Source organism: Geotrypetes seraphini, chromosome 7, assembly GCF_902459505.1.
Source record: "Geotrypetes seraphini chromosome 7, aGeoSer1.1, whole genome shotgun sequence".
Taxonomy (NCBI): Eukaryota; Metazoa; Chordata; class Amphibia; order Gymnophiona; family Dermophiidae; genus Geotrypetes; species Geotrypetes seraphini.
Window position 1 is genome coordinate 196,413,867 of NC_047090.1, and position 13,924 is coordinate 196,427,790.

The 13,924-nt window shown below is 43.4% G+C and overlaps 1 protein-coding gene across 3 annotated transcripts in view; it reads right to left on the minus strand.

The window, feature by feature from the left end:
* Positions 1–13,924, minus strand: part of BBOF1 (basal body orientation factor 1) — a 312,268-nt gene that overhangs the window by 37,577 nt on the left and 260,767 nt on the right. For all 3 annotated transcript variants that reach the window (XM_033952957.1, XM_033952955.1, XM_033952956.1), the window contains exon 9: positions 10,013–10,117. In XM_033952957.1, coding sequence (XP_033808848.1) covers positions 10,013–10,117 — 105 coding nt within the window. The remainder of the gene's footprint in view (positions 1–10,012; positions 10,118–13,924) is intronic.

Here is a 13,924-nt window from a genome sequence, read left to right on the forward strand (position 1 = left end):
CTAAATACTCCTTAGAATACTTAGAACCAGAGTCCAATTTAAGATCCAGGTCCTCAGCCATTTGACGGAGGAAGGAGGAAAGGACAATTGATCTGCAAGAGGATGGCCTCAAGAGGGACTCCATGACCTCGAGGCGCCTCGAGTGGAAAACGAAGGCAAGGCCTCTCTGGAGTATTGATATCCCAGCGAGTAAGCAGACTTGGACAAATCACTGGGAGAAGCGTCACCCTCAGGTTCTGCTATTGGTGTCCTCGATCGAGGATCTAAGTCTAACCAAGAAAAATCTTCAAAGACTTAAGCAGATCCAGAACACTGTGGCTAGGTTGATCTTCGCAAAACGCAAATTCAATCATGTTTCCCCGCTTCTGTCAAAACTTCACTGGCTTCTGGTGATTTCTAGGATTCACTTTAAATGTACCTGCCTAATTTTCAAGATCCTATATGGCATTCTTCCTCCCCTTATCCCACTATCCTGGAATTCTTTGATTCCTGACACTACCAGATCTGCCCAAAAACTTAAACTATCTTTCCCCTTGTTAAAAGGTGTCATGTATGCAGGTAAATTAGGGAAATCCCTTTTCTTCAAATTCACTGAGCTTTGGAATAACCTCCCTGCCCCGCTGCGGAACCTAGGCTCATTCCAATTATTCTGAAAACCTGGCTTTTCTCCAAAATGTAAAGATATTTATTTAAAATGTAAAGCTAGCTATTCTCTTCATAACCTCTAATTTCTTATTATGTCTTTCCCTCATTTATTGAATTACCTGTAAACCGTGTAGAGCTCTATCTTTATGGAGATGATGTGGTATACAAACTTAAAGTTTAGTTTAGTTTAGTTGGAGGCCTTGAAGAGCTGGAACGCCTGGATGAGGAAGGCTTCTCTCTCGAAGAGGACCTGCGCCTCGATGAGTGCTTTGACCGGTGAGAGAGTGCTGCCTGGAAGCAGGTCGTGTTCGAGGTCGAGGAGACTTCACCCTATGCTTCGAAACGGGCAATGCCTGATGTGAGGATAAAAGGCTGGAAGCTGTAGATCGAAGTTGAGACCCCATAGACTTAGTGGTTTGGATCGAGGTATCTCGAAGCACTCCCAAAGACTCTGCTGCTTGTATGGAGTGTGAAGATTCCAGACGAGACACTCGCAAAGATTGGACTCCTTGCATAGAGTGTGTAGATTCAGCTCAAGGCACAGGCAAGAACTTGTCCACTTGTGAGACTGCTGAGTGCCCAGGCTGGACTGCAGGAAGCAGAGTCAAAGCAGAACTATATTTGGTCAGTAACTGAACAAATTCCCTTTCTAAAATGGTCTGGATGGGAGTCTGAAACTGGACCACTTGCTGAGGCTAAAGGTTCCGAGGGCGAAGAGGAAGGATGCTTCGGCCTGGAGGCATGCTTCTTGGGCAGTTTAAGAACTACCACTGGAAGTGTCTGCTGAGGTATCTGACCTGAGGGAAGCTCAGGAGAAGACTTGGCAGATTTACTCAAGGTCGAGGATGTGCCAAACGAGGAAGGTCTGATGAGAGTCGAAGTCATGGAAGCAGGAGGATACCCCATGGCAGGCTTTCCATACCGAAAATCTTCTCCACTTGCACTCGATAACGTTTAAGGGCTCAAGGTTGAAGGGTAACACAGCGAGCGAACGCACGACTCTGGGTAGTGGTCAGGCCCCAAACACTGAAGGCACCAGCAGAGTGGGTCAGTGAGAGAGATCGCACGCTGGCACTGGCTACACTTCTTAAAGCCCATGACCAGCTGGGACATAGAAGGAAAAATAGCCGCCGCAAAGTCGAAGCTGGCAGGCTGAGGGCGCACGACAGGCCACGCCATCACTTAAAGAAAAAATTCTACTTAACTTTTTTCTTTTTTTTAACAACGAAAGAAAAGAAACACAGCGACACGATAATAAAGAAATAAAACACGAGCCGTGGTGAGAGAAGGCACAAAGTGAACTAAGTTCAGCACAGAGCATCAAAGATGGACTTCTCGGCTCTGCGGAAAACTGAGAACTGAGGAGACGCGCCCTGTGCTGGGGGGTAGGCACTCGCGTAAGCAAGGTGCGGCAGACACAAAACTTCTGAGTTTCTTCATGCAAGTCTGCTTGCGAGGCTGTCCGTATCCAGGCTCCGTGGATGACATCACACACATGTGAGAATAGGCTGCCTGCTTGTCCTGGGATAACTATACTTACCAACCACAAAACAAATGAGATTGCAAGCAACTAAAGTAGGTGCTTTTTCCTGTATAGGTCCTAACAAACTGGAATAATAATCCGTAGAGAGATCTGAATAATTTTAAAAGATTATTAAAATGATATTTATTTTGTAAAATGAAATATGGCTGTTGAACATTTATATTTTCCGGATAACGCTGGATGTTGTGACTAAAATGTGAGCGGTTTTTATAATTGTCTGATTTTATATGGATGTTTGTTATTTATATTGTGTGTGTAATCTTGTGACCCACTTTGTTAAAGGTTGGCTATAAATGAATAAACTATGTCCATTCCCTCCTGCTACCATGGAAACCCCCCAGGGGATACAGAGGGAGGAGCCTAAAGCCTGGAATGGCTCAGAGGCCTTGGGCCCCTCCCCGTGAAGGCCTGCCATTATGCAGTGGTGAGCTTGTGGAGCAGGAAAAACTGGGCATCCCTCCTGCTGTTGACTAATTTGCAGGTATGGGGAGGTTCGGGGGACATCCGGTGGCAGAAAGAAGTGGGCATCCCTCCTGCTTTTTTTTTTTTTTTTTTTTTTAAAGAAGGGGTGGGGTCGGTTGGGGAGGCCTTGAGGGTGAGGTCAGTGCGGGGGGTAGGGTTTCGTGGTAGGCAGGAGGAAGCGGGCATCTCTCCTGCTGATTTTGGCTGAGGTGGGGGTGGGGAGTCCGCAGTGGCAGGAGGGGTGGGCATCTCTCCTGGTGATTTTGGCTGGCGCAGAAGGGTGAGTTTGCGGTTCCAGGGGGTGTTGTCAATGCATTTTTTTTAATGGGCCAGATACTGTGTGTGTGTGTTACACACACAACATTTGTGCCCATAGAAAAAAAATGATAAAAATAGGCAGACCGACTAGAACTGGCATGCAAGTTTTAACATTAATGACCTCTTTTGCATGCCAGAATTGGAGAATGAGTCAGCATAATACGATCAGTCGCTAAACCAGTCAAACTGGTTTAGTGATGATCCTCAAAAATGGATTTCCTGTCCTATTAACCCTCTTTCTTCCTCCCCTCTTAAAGTCAATCAATTTGTACCTTTGCTTAATCTTTGTAAACCGCATAGAACTTCACGGTATTACGGTATTGCGGTATATAAGCTGTTATTATTATTATTATCATTAGACAATCAGAATTTTTTGTGCATCTAGTCCAAGTGTATATATAGGGAAAGATAGTGTGTATAACAGGAGTGCCCAATAGGTCGATCGCGATCGACCGATAGATTGCCAAGGCAAAGTGAGTCGATTGTGGAGCCCATCCCTGTGCCAGAACTTCCTCTCCGACGGCAGAATTGACGTTGGGGAGAGGAATGCTGGTCGTCCCGACGCAGGGAAGCAGGGAGAGCTTGGGACGGTGGCGGCTTTGGGGCCTGTTCCCCAATGGCAGCGTCAGTGGCTTGGGGGAGGGCAGGGAGAAAGAAAGAAAGGGGGCAGGCAAGGAGACAGAAGGAAAGAAGGGAAACAGAAAAAAAGAAAGGGGGCATGGAGAGAGAAAAAAAAAAGGGAGGCAGGGAGAAAGAAAGGGCAGGGAGAGAGGAAGAAAAAGTTGGGGAGAGAATGAGGTCTGGAGGAGGGGAAGCATACAGGCTGAAAGAAGGGAAGAACGATTGGATGCACAATCAGAAGAAGAAAGTACAACCAGAGATTCATGACATCACCAGACAACACGTTAGGAAAATTGATTTTATTTTCAATTTAGTGATCAAAATGTGTCTGAATTTAAATCTGCTGTCTATATTTTGCACTATGGCCCCCCCTTATACTAAACCACAATAGCGGTTTTTAGCGCAGGGAGCCTATGAGTGTCGAGAGCAGCACTGGGCATTCAGCGCAGCTCCCTGCACTAAAAACTGCTATTGTGGATTAGTAAAAAGGGAGGGGGGTATATTTGTCTATTTTTGTATGGTTGTTACTGAGTTGACAGTACATAGAGTCATCTGCCTTGACCTCTTTGAAAAAACCCCGGAATAGGAATGATAATTAACATTTTCTCAGCGTACAGTGTGCTTTGTGGGGGTTTTTTTTAATTTTATTTTTGGTAGATCATTTTGACTTGGTCATTTTAAAAGTAGCTCGCACTTTTAAAATGTGTGGGCACTCCTGGTGTATAAACTGTATAGTATATTGTATCATCTGAGGCTGTGTAGAAAACCACCACGGAAACAGTCTAGTCCTGTACTATGACACCATTACAGAAGCTCATGTTTGGAAAACTATCACAGAAACAACATGACTCTGTGTTGTAATATCTTTACTGAAGCTCATGTAAACCGTTCTGAATTGACTCCCAGTCATTAATAGCGGTATTGAAGCTATCAATAAACATAAACAAATCCAACAGACTGCTAAAGCCTATCGTTTCTTTCTCTATAATATCACCAAAATCTGACCCTTTCTGTCTGAGCACACTACCAAAACCCTTATCCACACCTTTATCACTTCTTGCCTAGACTACTACAACTTGCTTCTCACAGGTCTTCCACTTAACCATCTCTCTCCCCTTCAATCCATTCAAAATTCTCCTGCACAACTTATATTCCACCAGAGTCATTATGCTCATATCACCTCTTTCCTCAAGTCACTTCATTGGCTCCCTATCCATTTTGACATACAGTTCAAACTCCTCTTATTGATTTAAAAGTGCATTTACTCGGCAACTGCTCAATATCTCTTTTCTCTTATCTCTCTCTATACTTCTCCCAGAGAACTCTTTTCATCAGATTAGTCTCTTATCTGCACCCTTCTCCTCTACTGTCAGCTCCAGACTATGTCTCTTCTCTCTTGCTGCACCATACACCTGGAATATACTGCCCGAGTCAATATGTCAAGCTCCATCTCTGGCAGTACTCAAATCTAAGCTAGAAGCCCACTTCTTCAAGGCTGCTTTTAACTCCTAACTCCTACTTGCTTGTATACTACCCATGCCTGTTTTATCATTCCCTCTCTGAGAAGCTCCCTAACCCCCTACTTGTCCTGTTTGTCTGATTAGATTGTACGCTTCACTGAGCAGGTTCTGTCTCTTGAATGTTTACTGTACAGCAGTGCATACATCCAGCAGTACTATAGAAATGATTAGTAGTAGTATATGGCAAGACAAATCAGGATGGGCTGGAGTTAGTTTTGATGCCAGCTCTAGCAGTAGTGAAGTGAAGACCATGTCGGGCAGACTTCTACATAAGAACATAAGAGATGCCGCTGCTGGGTCAGACCAGTGATCCATCGTGCCCAGCAGTGCGCTCACGAAGCGATCCTTTTGGTCAAAGACCAGTGCCCTAACTGAGACTAGCCTTACTAGCGTACGACCTTGTTCAGTAGGAACTTGTCTAACTTTGTCTTGAATCCCTGGAGATTGTTTTCCCCTATGATAGCCTTTGACGCGTGCTGAACGGCTGAGCGCCGTTAGCCCCTCCCCTTTTAAGGGGGAGCTCCGGATCTGCTGTGGGTGATGTCGGGGTGGGCGGAGCTAACTCTTACCGCAACCCCTCATCCTCTGGCTCGTCTCCTGCTCCTTCCCTTCTGCCTCCTCGTGTCTCCTCTTTCCTGCCTTCCGCTTCTCTCCTCAGCCCTCTCCTCTTCTGCCTGCCCCGATCTCAAACAAGCTGAAGACAAGCTCAACATGTGGCAAGACAGATCGGGATCAGATGGAATAGGTTTTGACAGCACATCGATTTGCTGAGACGTAGGGCAATGCAGGGCAAACATTTTTATGGTCTGAGCCCTGAAAATTTCAAGAACATAAGAATAGACTTACTGGGTCAGACCAATGGTCCATCTAGCCCAGGATCAGGAGCAAGTATGCATATGAGTACAGGTCTTGCATATGGGACAGGCACATGGGATCTCTTAGGGAGAGGATGAGATAGTGGATGCTGTGGACTTGGATGGGCCATTTGGCCTTTATCTGCCATCATATTTCTCTGTTTCTATATCTCGGGCGGGGGGGAGAGGAAGAGGGAAGACATCTTATAGTAGAACTTAGCAAGTAAAAAGTAATAATATACTGGATTGTTGGTTCAACATTGCCTTGATAATGAATGTGACTGTTGGGTGGACTGGATAGATCATGCAGGTCTTTATCTGCTGTCATTTACCATGTTACTATGTTAACTCCTCTCAACCGCAATGTTGATGGACTAGGCTGAGGTGAAAACAATTGTTCATGCTGTTTCTCTTTACCCTGAAGACCTCATGTTGGTATCTATGAATACAATTTACATTGAGAGGGTTTAAGATGGGGCCCAAGACACTACAAACATCAACTGTAACTATGAGTTGTGGATATGACCTTGCCACAAAGAGTGCACTTTTTAAAACCTCTGTGACATATCACTGAAAAATACAGCCACTGTGAAATCAATTGATTTTATTTTGAAAAGTACCTGACTGGGATGCTTACGCCCCTCACTGGAGGCCTAAGTAGGGCTACCAGATTTTCCTTCAGGAAAATCCAGATCAATGGCCACACCCTCAGGACCATCCAGCTCCGCCTCTGTCACACCCTGTTCTGCTCCCAACCTCGCCGTGCATGAGTGGATGCGACACAATGACCACACGTGCATGACGTCACTGTGTTATGTCCGTACATGCACGGATGCTCCTTCCCGACTTGATTTTGTCGGGAAGTTTTTCAAAACCCGGACAAAGTGTCAGAAGCCTAAAATACCCTTGGAAGCCTAAAATATGAAGTGGTCCATCAGAAGAGCAGAAGGCAGAAAGTGATATGTATGCATGGTGAGTCTTTTCATTGAATCCATCTGGAGAAGAATTTGTATTCCTGTTTGTCCTTGAACAAAAATTGCTCTCCTATCTTTATCTGTGTAGTGCTTTGACCAGGGCTGTGGAGTCGGTAGATAAATGTTCCAACTCCAACTCCTCAGTTTTTTGTACTTCAGACTCCAACTCCGACTCCAGGAACCCAAAATTTCCTCCGACTCCGACTCCTCGACTCCGACTCCACAGCACTGGTTAATTTTCAGATCGTTAAAATGGAATGTCAAGTTAAGAGAAATGAGCATTTTCGACACCACCTTCTTTTTGCTTTTAATAAAAGTTCTAAGGCCGCAGAAGCTACTCGCAACATTTGTGCTGTGTATATAGTGGGTGCTATAGCTGAAAGAATCGCTCGTGATTGGTATGCCAAGTTCAAAAATGGAGTCGGTAGATAAATGTTCCGACTCCGACTTCTCAGTTTTTTGTACTTCTGACTCCGACTCCGACTCCAGGTACCCGAAATTTCCTCCGACTCCTCGACTCCGACTCCACAGCCCTGGCTTTAACTATCACTATTATCTGGATAAGCAACAGCATATACCGCTGTGTTCAGATAGTCATCGGCAGTGTTCCCGCTAAGCTGCGCTGGCGTGCGCTGGCGCACAAAATATTACATCGCAGCGCACAAGTTTCTCGTCACAGCGCACACACGCGTCGCAAAGGTAAGGGGAGGCTGGGGGAGGAATCGGACGTCGGGGTGGGGGTGCGAGGGTTCACGGTCCTCTGTTCTCCCTAGAGTGCGGCTCGTCTAGAGCAGTGGTGCCCAACCTGCTTCCCTTCCCTTCTCACTGCTGCCATCGGGGATCAGGCCGACACCGTGTCTTTGATCTCCCTGCTTCTCTTCCCTGCTGGGCTGACCAACTCTCGTGGCGGCCCGACGTCAATTCTGACGTCAAGAGGACGGTCTGGCTAGCCAATCGCTGCCTGGCTGCCCGGAACGTCCTTTCCGACGTTAGAATTGACGTCGGGCGGCGAGAGTTGATAGGCCCTGTGCAGAAGAGAAGCAGGGAGATTTCGGCCTGTTCCCGATTGCGGCAGCAGCAGCCTATTCCGCGGCGGTGGTGGCATGGGGGAGGTAGGAAGGAAGAAAGAAAGAAAGAAGGTGGGGTGGGGGGGACAGGGAGCCAGAAAAAAAAGCAAAAAATGGGGCACGGAGGAAGGAAGGAAGAAAGAAAGAAGGGGGGGGGACAGGGAACCAGAAACAAAGCAAAAAAATGGGGCATAGAATCAGAGAAAGACAGACAGAGAAAGAAAGAAAAAGTTGGGGGAGGGAATGAGGTCTGGAGGAGAGGAAGCATACAGGAGGCTGAAAGAAGGGAAGAAATATTGGATGCACAGTCAGAAGAATAAAGTGCAACCAGATGAAATTACCAAACAAAGGTAGGAAAATGATTTTATTTTTAATTTAGTGATCAAAATGTGTCTGAATTTATATATGCTGTCTATATTTTGCACTATGGCCCCCTTTTACTAAATTGCAATAGTGTTTTTTAGCGCAGGGAGCCTATGAGCGTCGAGAGCAGCGCTGGGCATTTAGCACAGTTCCCTGCGCTAAAAACTGCTATTGTGGTTTAATAAAAAGGATGGGGGGTATATTTGTCTATTTTTGTATGGTTGTTACTGAGGTGACAATGCATAGAGTCATCTGCCTTGACTTCTTTGAAAAAAACCCAGAATAGGAATGATAATTAACATTTTCTCAGCATATAGTGTGCTTTGTGTTTTTTAATTTTATTTTTGGTAGATCATTTTGACTTGGTCATTTTAAAGTAGCTCGCAAGCCCAAAAAGTTTGGGCATCTCTGAGCTAGAGCGTTGAAACTGTGTATTTCTATTTTATCCCCCCTTTTACAAAACTGTGGAGCGTTTTTTAGCGCCAGCCGTGGTGGTAGCAGCTCTGATGCTCAGAATTCTATGAGCGTCAGGGCTGTTACCACCGTGGCTAAAATCCACAGTACAGTTTTGTAAAAGGGGGAGGGGTTAGTTTGTGATGACATATTCCATACTAGGCGAAGGTGTTTTCTGTGTTCTGTGTGTTTGAAAGACATGGTTTTCATTAGCAGTTCCAATACTCTGGATCCTTTCACTATTTTGGTTGTATACAAATGATTGTAGATATGGATTTTTTCTACACCAAATGTTTTTACTCTGATTCTATGTGTTTGAACTGCTTTCTGTATATTTCTCATAATATTCAATAAAATTATTGAACTAAAAAAAAAAAAAGACATGGTTTTCTGTTAGGATTGACAATGTAGGATTGATCTGTGCTGGTCTGGCTTGTTTAGTTTTACAATGGGTGTATTGATGAACTGCTCACTGCAATATGTAAGATGCTGCCTTTTCCTAGGTACTCATGTGTGACGTGTGGTTTGTTACTAAAAATCATGTTTTTCTTACAGATGGGGGGGGGGTGCCAAAAAATGATGGGCCCCGGATGTTACATATGCTAGGTACGCCACTGTATGTAAAGATACCAGAAAGCTGGCGTAGCAAAAACTTCTAAGTTTTGAGTATTTAACCCTCCCACAATCTCACGGGCACTCGTTTCAAGTTTATTGAGATTTTGATTTAAACGCAATATCAAATATTTTCAATGCGTATAACAAAAATAAATTTGGGGAAATAAATAAAACCATTTGAACCAGTGTTCCCGCTAAGCTGCGCTGGCGTGCGCTGGCGCACAAAATATTACATCGCAGCGCACACGTTTCTCGTCACAGCGCACGATCGGAATAGGCGTACGGCAGATGGCAGGGCGGCGAGAGGAGAATCGGGCGAGTTGGCTCATAACTTGCTGGCGCCCGATATTTTTGGCTCACGGTGAAAAAAGTTTGCTCACAACACCCGCCCGCTTAGAGGGAGCACTGATCAGTATGTAGATAATGGCACTGAATATCTGTGCTAATAGTATAATGGTGATCCAACGGCCTACATCTGCCATCATTTTCTCTGTTTCTATGATCCTCCATCCTTTCTTACTGCTCTCTATTATTGCTCTCTACACAGAGAAGTTATTATAAAAGTAATATTCTTTACCTGATTTTCAGTCCATTTATTTTGGCAAAAAGTAACCTCAGGACTCTCTCTTTCTGTTCCCAGGTCAAGTCACTAATGTCCACTTTCCCCGACTGGATATTGGTCCTAATAATCAAAAGAAACCATAGTTAACGCAGAAAATAAATTTCAACTATATGTGGAAAAATTGTTATAGTAACATATACCAAAGAATATATTTATTTTGCTTATTTATTTAAATTTTTTTTTTTTCAAAAGTCTTTATTCATTTTTCATCTTATAACACGTGCACAATATTACATCATTTAAATTTATACACATCACTTATACATCCTCTTTGGTTTCCATTAAAACAGGTATCTGAAAACAAACACTTAAAAACACATCAAGTTTTTCAACAGGTGGCACCAATAACAAGCATACATAGTTCTCAGGCAAATTATTATTTTTTAAATATATTCTTTATTCATTTTTCAAACTTACAATAAGTGTATCAACAAATACAATCATTTAAACTTACATAAAACACTTAATTATCTACAATAATCATATTATAAAGTTTTTTCCCTCCCTCCCACCCTTTTCATTTTATTTAAGAACATAAGAACATAAGAAATGCCTCCGCTGGGTCAGACCTAAGGTCCATCGCGCCCAGCAGTCCGCTCACGCGGCGGCCCATCAGGTCCAGGACCTGTGCAGTAATCTTTTATCTATACCCCTCTATCCCCTTTTCCAGCAGGAAATTGTCCAATCCTTTCTTAAACCCCAGTACCGTTCGCTGCCCTATAACGTCCTCTGGAAGTGCATTCCAGGTGTCCACCACACGTTGGGTAAAGAAGAACTTCCTAGCATTTGTTTTGAATCTGTCCCCTTTCAACTTTTCCGAATGCCCTCTTGTTTTTTTATGTTCTGAAAGTTTGAAGAATCTGTCCCTCTCTACTCTCTCTATGCCCTTCATGATCTTGTAAGTCTCTATCATATCCCCTCTAAGTCTTCTCTTCTCCAGGGAAAAGAGACCCAGTTTCTCCAATCTCTCAGCATATGAAAGGTTTTCCATCCCCTTAATCAGTCGTGTCGCTCTCCTCTGAACTCTCTCGAGTAACACCATATCCTTCTTAAGGTATGGTGACCAATACTGGACGCAGTACTCAAGATGCGGACGCACCATTGCCCGGTACAGCGGCAGGATAACTTCTTTCGTTCTTGTTGTAATACCCTTCTTGATTATCCCCAGCATTTTATTCGCTCTCTTGGCGGCCGCTGCGTACTGTGCCGTCGGCTTCATTGTCATGTCCACCATTACCCCCAAGTCCCTTTCTTGGGTACTCTCATTCAATAACATCCCTCCCATCGTATAGCTGTGCCTCGGGTTTCTGATTCCCACATGCAATACTTTACATTTCTCAACATTGAACTTCATCTGCCATCTCTCTGCCCATTCTCCCAATTTGTCCAAGTCCCTTTGCAATTTTTCACAGTCTTCCTTTGTCCGAGCTCCACTAAATAGTTTGGTGTCGTCCGCAAATTTTATTATCTCACTCTTTGTTCCTGATTCTAGATCATTTATGAATATATTAAATAGCAGTGGCCCGAGCACTGAGCCCTGCGGGACACCACTCGTGACTTTCCTCCAGTCTGAGTAGTGTCCCTTCACCCCTACCCTCTGTTTCCTACCCGCTAACCAGTTTCTGATCCATCTATGCACGGCTCCGTCCACCCCATGGTTCTTCAGTTTCCGGAGTAGACGTTCATGAGGCACCTTGTCAAAGGCTTTCTGGAAATCTAGGTATATGATGTCTATGGGGTCTCCTTTGTCCATCTGTTTGTTAATTCCCTCGAAGAAGTGCAATAAGTTGGTCAGACACGATCTCCCCCTGCAGAAACCATGTTGGCTGGTTATCAGAAGTTCGTATATAATAATCATATATATCATTTAATAAATACTTTCCAATCTTTCTTCACATTTATAAACAACTTTAAGAATTAACCCCCCACCCCTTAACTTAAGCATATACCATACAGGGAAAAATTAAATTTATTCATTGCAATAATTTGTTAATGGCCTCCACACATCTTGAAATCTTTTTAAATTTCCTTATTGTTTTTTCCATTATATATATATATGACACAACGAATTCCACCAAAAACTGTAATTAAGTCTTTTCCAATTTTTCCAATTATTCGTTATTTGTTGTATGGCGACTCCTGTTATTTTTGGATATTTGACTTTTTGCCCTCATTGACATGCCAAATAAAACAGTATCATACGATAATGCAACTGGGTTTTCCAATAAACAATTTATTTGATCCCATATTGATTTCCAAAGGCCAAGATTAATGGGCAATAATATAATAAATGATCAAGAGAGGAGGGAGAAGATACAGTAAGTCCTTGTATCATACAGGTGAAGTTGAATAAGCCCTTTAGATAGAACTAAAGGTGAAGAAAATAGAAGAACAGATATCAAAATGGAAGAATTCCCTTCCTCCACCCCTGCTATAAAAGACCTTTGTATTAAGGGCCTAAAGATGATTCATATGACATTCTGGCTACACTGGTCAGCTGTCATACAGTACTTGGGAAATAACCTGCTGAGATAAGCAAAACTTATGATAAGCAAAAACAAGCAAAACTCACCTAGTATGCTTGACAACAGGCACCACATCTGTTATGATATCATAAAAAGATTAAGACACATCCTGATCAAGAATAGAATATAAAAGTACATTATTTAGCAAGAATATCTTGTGACAAAGGCAGGGCTCGAAATTGATGATTATAATATTTTTAAATGGCATATGCGGGAAAAGATAGATTTTTGGTAAACAGGACACACGTATAGCATGACACAAATATTATAAACCAATTAGTGCATTAACAAGTATAATGACGTGTAAGAAATAACCAATAAAGACTAATCATGTGATTTAGACTAACGTGGTGCTGGCTACCTAAAAATGTATAAAAACAGGCCTTTTAGAGGAAGTAACTAGAACAGACACAAGTAGATCCTCAGGCCTGAAGATCACATTCTGTTACTCTATATGCTGAATGATTTATCCTTGTAAGCTGTTACTAATTTGTTAATAAATATACTTAATGATTGATAACTGTATATGGAGTGTGAGGTCTCTACTTGATCGTAGGCCCAGACAGCAGGCTTCTACATCATTTGGTGATCCTCGACGCTTGATAGAGAGGATTCACGAAGCGACCTCACTGGATTGTAGGCCTAAAATCTGCTTGTCAGACTGCCTCTCCATACATTTTCTTTTGGGGGTTTTCTGCCTTTTAGTTTAATATTTGTACTTACTAACCGTCTTTGCTTCCCAATAACTTCCTCTTTTTATTACATTTTTGCTGTGTAACCCTCCCCATTTTTGCTTCCCCTTCTTAACAGTTTCTTTCCCCTATTTATGTTAGCAATACAGCTCGTCTTAATCAGCAATAGGATACGGTTTGCCTTAATTATTGCTTTCTTTTTCCTTTATTAATCTTGCTTCTTTCCTTTCTAGGATAGACTTTCTATTCCAGTAGCCAGCGGTAACTTGTGGGACTCCGGGAACCGAGAGCCAGTTTGCTTGGTGGTGTCTCTGGGGCCAGAAGCTAGTGCCAAAATAGGGCGGTCCCGGACCCTGGCGGTCTAGCCTAGTCGGTTTCCCGGTGCCAGTAGACTGCTTTTACTGGTGGGGCCCTGGGTTCCGTCTACTACTGCTGGCTTGCCTGGGCCCGGGTACCAATACCCAGTTTTGACTGGTGGGGTTCAGATGAACCGGTAGCTAGACTTTACTAGTGGGGTTATATAAACTGGTAGCTAGATTTTACTAGTGGGGTTATATAAATCAGTAGCTAGAGTTTACTGGTGGGGTGTTGAGTCTACAGTTAGTGATAAATAAAGATATGTAAAAACGGCCGTAAGTAAGTCATTGTAA